This window comes from Crocodylus siamensis, chromosome 1 (genome assembly GCF_052110815.1).
Source record: "Crocodylus siamensis isolate JL-2025a chromosome 1, ASM5211081v1, whole genome shotgun sequence".
NCBI classification, from domain to species: Eukaryota; Metazoa; Chordata; order Crocodylia; family Crocodylidae; genus Crocodylus; species Crocodylus siamensis.
Genome location: NC_143395.1, coordinates 26,116,823 through 26,128,995, shown reverse-complemented (window position 1 = coordinate 26,128,995; position 12,173 = coordinate 26,116,823). Strand labels below are relative to the sequence as shown.

Genomic DNA, 12,173 nt, shown 5'->3' with positions numbered 1-12,173 from the left:
AGATGCATTTCTTTCCTCTTCTGAAACTCCTTCAGAATGACAATAAGAAAGGGTGAGGCTTTTTTAATACCTGAGGAGGAAGTTCACTTCTGAGAGGGTTATTGTAATCAGGTTTATCACAGGAGCTTGCTATTGTGTAACAGAAACTCTAGCTTGTCCCTACCTGTCTTAAAGCATTGCTTAATGAAAAAGGAAAACAAACTGACTAAAATATTTATGAAATTCAATAGAATTTGTTCCCAAGCTCTAAACTTTACTAGTTTTGTACAGTTCAGCACAACACTCAATAAAGTTTTCAAACATATTAGGCTTAACTGTTGTAATAATAAGGATCATTATTATTCAGTTTTGCTTTGTGAGCATTTGCTGAGCAGCACAACCATGTCTCCCTGACAGTTTAATTCTAAAAGACATTCATCCAAAAGCTTTTAGAACTAAAATCACCTAAGACACAGAACTGGCTTACTCACCCTAAAAAGGTATTTCTTTGAAAAGTCATCCTTGTATCCAAATTACATTTCTCTGTTCTGCCTAATAAAACCTGATTCTTTTGTACTCAGTGTTCACCCTCTGATCCCTGTTTTTCTTTTTTTTCCCCTGTGTCTCGCTACATGACATAATCCTGTACTTGAAATTGATATTCTATGGCATTAAAATCAAATATCCAAGGTATATACTGGTTCTGGTCACAGAAAGTCATGGACCATTCACTCATGGATGTTGAATCCTTTTTTAAACAAAAGTTGTTATTCTGAACAGAGCATTCATAACCGTACTTTTCACAGCCTTCTGGCATAAATATGGGCTTCTTCAGCAGCAATAGGACCTTCAAGTTCAATTTGACAAAGTATAGTTTTTATATGCCAGTGGTACTTTACATATGATTTCATAAAGGGTATGTTGGCTGCCTTTTTAAATTTAGAACTAAGTAGTTTTCCTCTGCAACACTCAGGCCTGCCTCCACAGGTAGGGCATCTGATTCTGGTATCCTAATAAATGCATCCCTCAGTTTTCCTTTGGTGCTGATGAGTCTTGTAAAACTGTCATTGCAAATATGATCTCAGTTGCTGTATTTCTTTTTTTTTAGGAGGAGCCCTTATCAATTCTTTCTTCTCCTTTTAGCAGCTCTGGATCTTAAGCAGTTCTTTAAATAGGGCTGCAGAAGTTTCACTCTTTTTTGTTCTTTCCTGTCACTTGTATCCCTTTTAGTCATTGGAGGTACACACCTCCATTATTACATCAGCATCTGTACATGATTCATAGGTGCTGGAGCTGGGGGAAAAATCCATTCCCTCCCTTATTGCTACTCAGTGCTTCTTAAAATTTTCCTGCAGACCCAGTACTGAAGGGCTTAAAAGTAAGACAGTTTAGAAACTAACTACAACACAAACTGACTACATTATTTTTATTATCCAAGCTGAATGTGGTACCATTTTTAGCAGGACTTGTGAGTAATCTGAGGGGATTAAAACAAACTGAGACTTCATGGAAAGTGAAACAAAGACATATGGAAGGTTAAACATGAACTGATTATGGTGAGACTAGACTGGGTGGAGGGCAACATTAAGCAAATCAAGATTTTTGTTTAATATAGAGATTTTAACCTGATAGTCTCAGCAAAGATTCATTTATTCCAGACATGCGAATTTGCTAGATCCTTCTCATTCAATCTAATTCCAAGCTGGCATAATATTTGTCAGGTGGCTTGATTATTGTCAGTTCTGTTAGGTAACCAGGTAGTGACTATACTGGAACTACTGCATCAGTCATTTTCTGCTGCCCTTGAGTCACCACATCTTACACGAATAGGGGTATGTTTGCACTACAGGTTGCTGAATAGTGTAGATTGAATTAGGGTAGATATTAAAAATAGTCTAGGCAGAGGAACATGGAGCACAATATTCTGTGGTGGGTAATTTAGCCTGCACTGAGTTCATGCTGCTGCAGTTCAGTCTGAATTTACCAATACCTAAACTATCTTAGATTAGTGATTCTCAACCAAGGTGCCTTCAGATCCCTTCAGGGGTACTGCGGGATGCCATGCAATGTTAGCAGTCTTATGTGCAAACATGATTCACAAGATAAGCCTAAAGATTTCAAATAAGAATTCATAGTATTAAAAACATTCTGATCTGTTGTGAACTTTCTTGAGTTCCTTGCAACAGAAAAATTGCTCTATTATTTTTCCATAGCCAAAAAATGAGTGAAAACTAACAGCTGGCATTTTCTGAGAGGTGTCTTGAGCTTAAGGTTGAGAAACACTGATCTACATTTAGACTAATTAGTGTATCTTTCTACACTGAAATGTTTTTGGACATGTGTATACCTTATTCTAGTCTGCAAATTTGGTTTACAATTGTTTTTCTTTACAATGTTTTTGTTTTTGTATTTGCATTAACCTTTATAAATGCATTTTGTTACCCTCTTAATGCAGTTATAATTTTTAAATAGTAACCCCCCCCCAAAAAACAAAACAAAACATAGCTTGTTCTTTTTCTAGGTTCTCTACCTTTTTAGATTTGAGGCACCTTTTGATAGACTCAAGGCATCCCTCAATAACTGTTGTGAATTGAGGGTCACTCCATTTAAAAACTAACTTGTTTATTACAGCCCTTGCCTCCTTGCCAAGGGTCTGGGCAGTGGTGAAGAAGGGAAGTGCCTGAGCATGCGCTTACTTGCTTATCTTCTCATACCTCTGAGCACCTTCAAATTTGTGGCACCCTGGTTGAGAATCAATGTTTGAAGCATTCCTGTTAGTTGAATATTTCAGAAATTTCAAAGATGATTTTTTTGTAAATAAGTGTTGGAGGGAAAGGAAAATGATTTATGTGTCATATAAGAAAGAGGTGGTAAAAACTTGAGAAATCTTAGTATGTTAGAAACAGGCTGAAAGTAAAGCCAGAAAGTCAGCCTATAGGTTCAGTGATTTTTTTTTTAAGTTGATCAGCAACATTCTGATACTGTACAAACAAGGATTATGAGAGGATGCAATCTGGGCTTACCCAAAACAATTACCTGTTGCTATGCTCTGATTATCATATTAATAAGATGGACCCACCTGCCTTATGAAAAGCAGGTTGTCATCTTCTAATGCAGGAAAAAAAATCTACCATCAAGTTCTCAGATAAAAAGCTGTAACTGATTTGAAATAGTTTAACAAATAGCCATCAAAATGCCTTGTTTCCTTATGGAATAATATGAATTGTGAGTTTAAGTTAATAACAGCAAAGAGATAAAAGTATTCCTATGTATTATCGAGCTTTCTTACTACCTTTTACTGAAAGCCTGAAGTTTTCTTGGTTTATGAAGGGTAAGAGCAAAGAATAAAGATAACAAGGTAGTAAAAAAAAAAATTCCCTGGAAGCAGCCTCATCTGGCGTTCAGACAAGACATTGACTCTCCCATAACAGTCACTGGTCATTCTTCAAGGAATTCCAGCTTGTAAGAAGCATGAGAAGACTGCTGTATTGTAGTCAAATATTTAATATTTTTGCCAGTCTTCCTAAATTATAAAATGACTTTATGATCTTGTAATTATGGGTTGTAAACTGTTTGGGTGATTGCGATGTCCTAGGAACAGCGAATAAGCCCTATAATTCTGGAAATGATGGGACAAGGAGTCATTATAAGTATTTAGTACAGAAATGCAGCTGGAAATGTGTAATTTCAATTATTTTTTTTATCTAATCTCAAATTATATTGGGAAAATGTAAGGCATATGATCAAACCGCGTCTTCTCCTGCCCAACCACTCCTTCTGTGGATTTAATCATCAGATGCTGGAGGCAGGATATACTCAGTTGAAGGCAGCCTCAACTCTGGAACTTGCTTCCCTGTTGATTCATCAAAACCTTTCGTGGTTGACTTTCAGGATGACTTGTCCCATCAGGCTTTTTCTGGGGAGGGAAAGATAAGTAGCTTGGTGGAAGGTGATGAATTTCATTTAGTTTTGAGGTAGGGCAGCTTGGACATTATCTTCATTTTGGGGGTTTTTTCAATGTTTTTGCAGCAGTAGATACTACAGTAGTACATTTTTGCATGGAAGGCTCTTTTCAGTCTGTGTGAAAATTTGTAGAAAAGGGGGGCTTTACTGCACTAGGTAACAGCTCTCTTGGCCTCAGACAGTGGCTGAAGTGTAGGCAGTGGTTGGCAAGAAGTTTCAGTGTATTACTACTGAAAACAGTAGTCAGATGCTACCACCCCCAATTAACTAAAGCAAAAAGGTTTTTTATGTGCGATTCAGCTGAATTTTTACCGGCTATTATTCACAGGAGAGGAAAAAAACATTCACTACTATGTGCTTTTATTCACTTCACTTATTTTGTCATTCTTTGTAGTAGGAAAAACAGTTGTGTATTTCAGTAGACATAACTGAACTGAAGGGGTTAAACCACAGAAGGAAGTGTTTGGTTGGGAAGGACCTGTAATGGATTAGTGTGCCCCTCCCTGTGTATTGCACGTCCCAATTGTGTTAAATCCCATGGTGAGCATACCTGTGTAGAGCTCTCATGTCTCTTTTTATGCAAAAACACTTTTAAAAAGAAGCCGTACATTTTTAGTACTACTAATGTACTGTGTTTATTTGCAATAAAAAATGTGAATTGCCATTCTGTATTGAACAGCTCTTTTACATCAGTTATGTAAAAATCAGATTTTTTTGTCTGTTATAAAATTAAACTTCAGTTTTATTTTAAAAAAACAGTAATCCATATTTGGTACCTTTTGTGAAGGAAAAAAATTCTTAAATAACTTCAGTACTGACATTATAGTGGTTGACGAGTGGTAAGTTCTTAAACTATCATAAATTCTGTAATTGTTCACTTTTAACCTTTACCACAGAGCCTGGTTTTAATATTTAAGAAGATTAGTATTTGAGTTTCTTATCCTCAGAGGAAAGTTACTATACTTGATCTTAGCCCACAAGAGGCCAAGAAGCTAGTAATACGGCATTATAGCTAATTTAGCGATACTGTTTGTACACTGCTTTAATTTGCATTATCTGTTTTGTCTATTGAGTTCTTCAAGTCACTGAGAAGTTTCTCATCAATTTCAAAAAAGAGATATCAGGGAATATGTGTTATTTCAAACTTGAAATTTCCACTCTTTCGTTTCAAGATTATTTTGATCACCAGCTTACTAACTTCTTTCTAAAAGGATTGGAAGGCACTGTAAACCTTGGATTCTAATATCCTAGGAATGTATAAATTTATTTTTCCTCAAGATATGTCCGTCTAAATTACTTTTTATCATTGTTTAGAAAATAAGGTACATAATATAACTATATACTGTAGTTTTAGTACGTTTTATAACATTAATACCAATAGAAGTCACATGTTTAAAGCCAAGCATTGTTTTTAACTGCATGCTTGGTGTGGGTAGAAGTTCCCCTTTTTTTAAACTGAATATTGCCAGCAAACATTTATAATTATTAAAATTGAAAACTAGCTGAATTGCCTATGTTCAAAGAAAAGAAATCACCAAAAATATTGAATTTCTGTTTTTACTAGCATAATGGATTTTTTTAAAGTTTTTGGTTTTAGGACTTAAAATATAGAGGCTTCAATTCAGTTGTCAATTTCTATTCAAGAGAACACTAAATTGCATACTTAAACTGAAGTGTATGCTTAATTTCCATTCAGTGAAGTATGTACTGTATTGACTCAAATATAAGATGAGGTTTTCCTCCCGGAGGCCCCTCATCTTATATGCACATACAGGAGAACCTCCTCTTAAATACATTGTCTGTCATTAAACTGCTGCCAGAAGCAGTATGTGCGCAATAATGAAAACTGACTATGAAGTTGATTGAATGCAGCCCACACTGAGCATACCTGTAAAACTCATCATCCATATTGGGCAGATACACTGATGGGAACCTACCGTGAGACTAGGTTAATGCAGCCTATCTGAATAAGGTATAGTGTCCATTGCTCTCAGTCTCCCCAGGCACCAACTCTTTTTCAACTCATGAACAACTACATCAAATGCATTTCAGTGTGGCCTGTTGCATGTGATTGATGTGGTCCTAACCTCTGCGAGGTAGAGCTGGATCTGGCCCCATGCCTCATCTGCCGATAAATTTTTGGCAGGTCCCAGGACTTGACAAGAACACACAACTGCAATTGTGTGTAAGGGGCTGGCTAATTAACATGTGGATCTTGTGTAGGGCGTATCTGAAGTAAATATATATGCTGAGCTGTGGGTACATAAGGTACATAATATAACCATATAGTGTAGTTTTAGTAACTTTTATAACATTAATACCAGTGGAAGTCTCATGTTTAAAGCTAATTTAAACATGTGATTTCCATTGGTCACTATGGCTTGAAATGCTGTTGACTCTGCTGGGGCCCAGCTCAGTGAACAATGCAATGAATCATGAGACTTTTGACTTTCAACTAATATCATCAGTAGTTTGTATTATGCATAAGTAGGTACAAAAGTGCTGCTCAGAAGTATGTTTATGAAGAACCTGTGCTTAAACTTGCAGCACTTTGCAAAACAAGGTAAAATTCATCAATTCTGGATGAACTAAGTCTGTAGGTAGCCGTAGTAATTTGCATACGTGCAAGTTACTAAGGGTATGTTTATTTCAAAATCTGTGGGTTTTGGTCCCTTGCATTTCAAACCTCTCCTCTCTGGTCCCCTTACAGTCATGTATCAAGCGCGTGCTTAGGGAGGGAACAGAGCCTGAGCAGTGTCTGACAGTAAGGGTGGAGGGAAAGACTACAGGGGGAAAAACTGGGGGTGGGGCAGAAGACAAGGGGGCCACCTCACCCCAGCAGCCACTGTTTTTCCTACTGTAGCACTGGGAGGGGACAAATTCAAGAGAAACCTCCTATAATTAGCTTATGTACCTGGAAGATTATAGCAAATTAAAAAAATGTCCATATATAGAATCTAATTACTGGGAGTTGTCTTAAATTCACGGTCTTAGATTCAAGTAAATACGATACTTAACTTGCTGAACATGAATAGGCTTAACTGCCCAGAAAGAGTAAGTAGCAGAAAAAATATTGCTACCCCATTTTAACTTCAAATCTGTAATGTAACCTGGAATTTGATCAGCCAAAAATTACCTTACGCATCAGTAAATTTCAAATAAAAATACAAAATAATATTAGAGATGACCATATGAATTAATACATTAAAATGTGAATCAGTTTCTCTGGTCCTTGTTTATGTGTTTTAATTCCTCAGGTTGTCCTTTTTCATTCATTACAAATAAACAGGGCACAATCTGGTCCTAAATACAGTTCTTATGCAGAATTAATGTAACAGTAGAGGTTTGGAAATCTTTTTTTCATGTGGTTAATCATTTTGAAAAGAGAGAGAGAGAAGTTCATTTCCAAGTATTAGCATTGAAATGGGGAAGGATATTTTACATGAAGCTGGGCACATCTACACAACACTCTGCGTCGCTGTAGTGAAGTGCTACAGTGACGTAACATCGGTGGGCACAAACCGTGACACCTTGCTGTAGCACATTGCTACGGTGATGTAGCAGCTAAAAATAACTGTGCACTGCCACTTTAGTACTAAAGGAAGTACTAAATGATGGCGCAGTAACAATGGCACTGTAGGGACATATGGAGATGCCCTTGCTGTGTGACAGATTTTAGTTGTCCTAGAGAGTTTATTCTCTATCCATGACTAATTTAGCTGCTTTTATTTGGAGCACCCAAAAACATTTGAAATGCCTCACAAAAATAAGGAGTGGCAGGGTTCCAAATCTTAAGAGCATCCTACCTAATACCAGTGCTTCATGTAGTCACTAAAGGAAGGGAATATACATTTTGATATAACAATAAAAGTGGAATTTGAATTAAAAATTGATATCTAAAGATGTCAGCATAAAATCAGGCAAACACACGTAACAGTCCTGACCCCCAAACAAACAAAAAACAATTAAACTTTTGTTGTCTTTCAGTCTTGGCCTGAGTATGAAGAAGTACATAACAAGATGCTTGAACTTGCAGCATTTTTAGACTTGCCTCGCTTTCCAGCTATAACTGACAGCTGCTTTCTTCATCCAGACATGTTGTGCATAAAGTATTTGATGGAAGCCAACTTACCTGGTAAATACTTACTGGAAAATAATTTTGTTTGGTACACTCTAAACTCTTCTCAGTCTCCACCCAATAAATTATATATCCCGATGTTACAGTTTTTCCCCTTCACCTTCTGGGAGTAAGTTTACAGTCCTATTTGGGGTTGACTCTTGCAGTCTTTTGCAACTCATGTAAGTCACAAAGGATATTCCTTCCTAGTTCTACCTTACCCTGTGGCCTGCTGCTTTTTCCTAAATGCCTCTTAGAAATCCATCTGAAGTGTACTGTTCCCTCCTTCTGTGTCCGGCTCTAATTATAGACAGGAGACAAGGGTGCAGAATGGCTGGAAATCAGGAACAGATCGTCTTCCTGTGCTTGTAACTTGCGGTGCCCAGGTAAGCTCTGAATAGGTTGCAGGGAGGGCCAGACTAGAAGGCACGCAAAAACTAGGGCTTTAAAGTTTAGAAGAGTTTCCAGGATCAGGAGGGGCAGGGAAAGGGTGTGAATGTAAGAGGTTTCAGTGCAGGTGATGAGTTGAGTTGGGGCTTGAGGGTGTCATTAAAGTTGACTATAGCACTACAGAGAAACCCTAAGATCCTGTGTATTTAGAGGGATGTAGGTTGTAGCCATGTTGGTCTAAGGACATAGGCCGACAAGGTTCTTTGTGTGAATCTTATATCTTTTATTAGACCAACTTAAATAGTTGGAAAACAATTATTAAGCAAGCTTTTGGGTTCAAAAACCCTTAGGTTAAGGAAGTTTCAGCAGTTGGTGTGTGCTCTTCCTGGATGGAATGAAAAGTAAAGAATCATGGACTAAATATAGACATTAGATTTATGACACATTATAACCTGCCTATCATCTGACTCCCTAGGTATCTCTCCACTATTCATCCCCCTTCTCTCTCTTCTCCCCCCGCCCTCTGGCCGGTCTCTCACCCATTGACTCCTCAATCTACATCTTCACTGACTGCCTGTCTTGTATGCAGCCCAGCCCAGCCTCTGGCTCCTTTACTTTTCATTCCATCCAGGAAGAGCACACACCAACTGCTGAAATTTCCTTAGCCTGATGAAGGGTTTTTGAACCCGAAAGCTTGCTTAATAATTGTTTTCTAACTATTTAAGTTGGTCTAATAAAAGATATTAGATTCACGCAAAGAACCTTGTCTGCCTGTGTATTTAGAGATATGCCTGGAAGATAATTACTACATTAACAATTTAATGTCTTGATTAGATGTTTAAAGTCACTATTAAGGGCTTTAAGGGCTCAGTTCAGCAAAGTTGGGAGTACTGTGTTCCCAACCTAACAAAGCACACAAGCATGTTTTTAAGCATGTGAATATCCCACATAATGAAGGGGACTACTCACAACCACTTGTTTAATTTTAGGCATAAATGCTTTGTTCAGTTGGAACTACTGCACCCCACCGGATTGTGTCCTGTGTATGGTCTCAAAGAGGGGTGTGGGCTTTTTTTTTTACATGGTGTTCTTGTGTCCTGTTGCTGTTTGGGAACTTATCATGATTTCCACTTTATACTGTAGTATTGGGCCTCATACTGTTTCTTTTGCTTTATCTTTCTATGTAAATATGTTTAGACATCTATTTAATAGCTAATATGAATTGTAAACATAACTAATTTGCAATCCCTTATTTCCCCTAATGAATTTCAGTTAATTGACTTTGTGACTGGATTTTATATATTTTAATGATGAAATTAAAATAAAACATTCTGTTTTTCTGTAACCAGCATGAGATTTCTCAGTGTACAAATTGAAATGAATCATAAATTTTGATCTTAGCACTATGGAGTGATGCTGTCAGACTATAAATGATAGTGCCTTGCTTGGTCTGATTTATCATCAGAATTATTACTTTACTTTATCAACATAAAATGTTATTATACTTGAGGATTCACCATTGTTTTTTGATAGTCAACAAATACGTACAAAAAAAATTACCCAAGCTTATTTTATTAGATTTCCTGCTGTAGGATCTCAAATATCCCTTTTAATAAGGAACATAGGATCATAGGAAAGTAGGGCTGAAAAGGACCTTACAAGATCTTCTAGTCCAGCCCTTTGCTTAAAAGCAGGATCATCACTGACCAAACTATCCCAGCAAAGCGTCTGTCTAACCTGTTCTGGAAAACTGCCCGGGATGGAGATTCCACAATTTCTCTAGGTAGCCTGTTCCAGTGCTTGACTCCCCTCGTAGTCAGAAAGTTCCTTCTAATCTCCAATCTGAATTTCCCCTGCTGCAGCTAAAAGCCATTATTCCTACTCCTGTTTCCTATGGTCACAGAGGGCATTTATACACCTGCAATTGTCTGCTCCAACTTGCAGGAAATCCTGCACGTCGCAGCAGACTCAGTTAATCGAGTCTGCTCCACATGCAAGCTGACGCTCTCAGCACTGCATCCCATACACTTGTGTCAATGGTGAAATGCGCATCAGCGCTGAGAAAATGGCAGAGGTGCACTTCTGAACTAAAACACCTTCAGTGTGTTTCAGCTCAAAAGTACGCCACCACCATTTTCTCAGTGCTGACATGCATTTTACTATTTATACAAATTTTTGTGCCCCAGCACCAGGCACTTTTAAAAGCACTCAGCGCTGCAGCGCAAGCATGTGTACAAATGCCCATAGAAGAACCCAACTGTGTCCTCTCTCTGATTGCCCTTTAGGTATCAAATCCCTCCTTAGTCTTCTCTTCTCCAGACAAAATAACTTTGGTTCTTTTAGTCTTTCCTCCTAAGTCTTGCCTCCTGTCAGTTTAGTTGGTCTGTACTGGACTTTTTCCAAACTGTCCACTTCTTTCTTGAAGTGTGGGTCCTCACTTGGAGTACTGCACACAGTACTTCAACTGAGCCCTCACCAGTGCTGAATAGAGAAGAAGAATCACTTCCTTTGATTCGCAAGTGACACTGTTGTTAATACAACCCAGTATGCTGTTGCCTTTTTTTGCAACAGAGCAAAACTATACTGTTGGCTCATATTCAAGCTTATGGTTCATGTAATCCTCAGGTCCTTCAGGATGGTGGCTAGAAGTGATCATGCTAATTATTTTGCAAACATATTAGGTAGTTTTATGGGCAGTTATTTTCATTGTGTAGACCTGTTATACTGAATAACATGGTACAGCTCTTATTTATGGCACTATTTGAATGTGCCAAAAACCCCCCAAAACCAAACCAGCTTAAAAAAACAAATATTCATCAGATTTCATCAGGACTAAACAAATATTCATCAAGACTAGAATTCCAGGTTGGAACTTCCATTTTAAATTACTGGGCAACTATTTTGCAATACTCTCTGTGTAATCAAGACCTGGCTTTGCCAACTAAACAAGTTAAGCAGTGCATGTAGGTCTGGACTTTTCAGACTCATTCCAAGGAAATTCAAAGTTAAATCAAACCCTTTTAAATTAGCACAAAAGAATAATAGTTACAAAGAAAAAATGTTTGGAGTACAAAATAAAATGGCCTGATAACATGTGAAAATGTTAGTGGCTTTTTGAAAAATAATATATTGTGTGACCAAAGCAATAAAGTAAAACAGTGAATTAATTGTACCTCTTGGGCTGTTTTTACATTATAAGGAGTCTTGTTGAAATAGGGAATAAGAAAAAGAAAATATCACTAAAATTATTTTTTGGAAGAGACTAGTTTGATAACACTTTTATTGTAATGGGCTCTATGGTGGTTGCGAGTGTTGTGTATGAAGCAGAGGATTGGAAAGTTAAGAATCCATCACCATGGAGGTCTAATTGAAGTCCTTGTAAGCAACAACTACATTGGGAATAGAAGATAGAGGTCGTTTAATGCTGTGCTTAGACTGTACCAAGACACAACTAACCTTTCTGGAATCTGCTTATGATGTAATCAGTTCCTGAATTTCTGGCTAAACTGGAAAGGTGAGAAATTTGGGGGTTTTGTACCTGTGAAAATAAGCATAACAATATAAGACTGTACAGATGCAGTACAGCTGGTGTTGGAATAAACCACAGAAGCAAAGAAATTCAGAAATTGTAATGCCAGCCTTAATCTGTCTAGGCAGCAGACTGCTGTTTGGCAAAATAGAGTGGCCTGTGCTGAACCGTGTACTGCCCTGGCTAGCCAGCAAC

At 37.5% G+C, this 12,173-nt stretch overlaps 1 protein-coding gene across 1 annotated transcript in view; it reads left to right on the top strand.

The window, feature by feature from the left end:
- TAF1B (TATA-box binding protein associated factor, RNA polymerase I subunit B) overlaps positions 1-12,173 on the top strand; it is a 52,025-nt gene that overhangs the window by 25,596 nt on the left and 14,256 nt on the right. Inside the window, exon 9 of the mRNA XM_090032288.1 lies at positions 7,930-8,077. Within this exon, the coding sequence (XP_089888414.1) occupies positions 7,930-8,077 (148 nt within the window). The remainder of the gene's footprint in view (positions 1-7,929; positions 8,078-12,173) is intronic.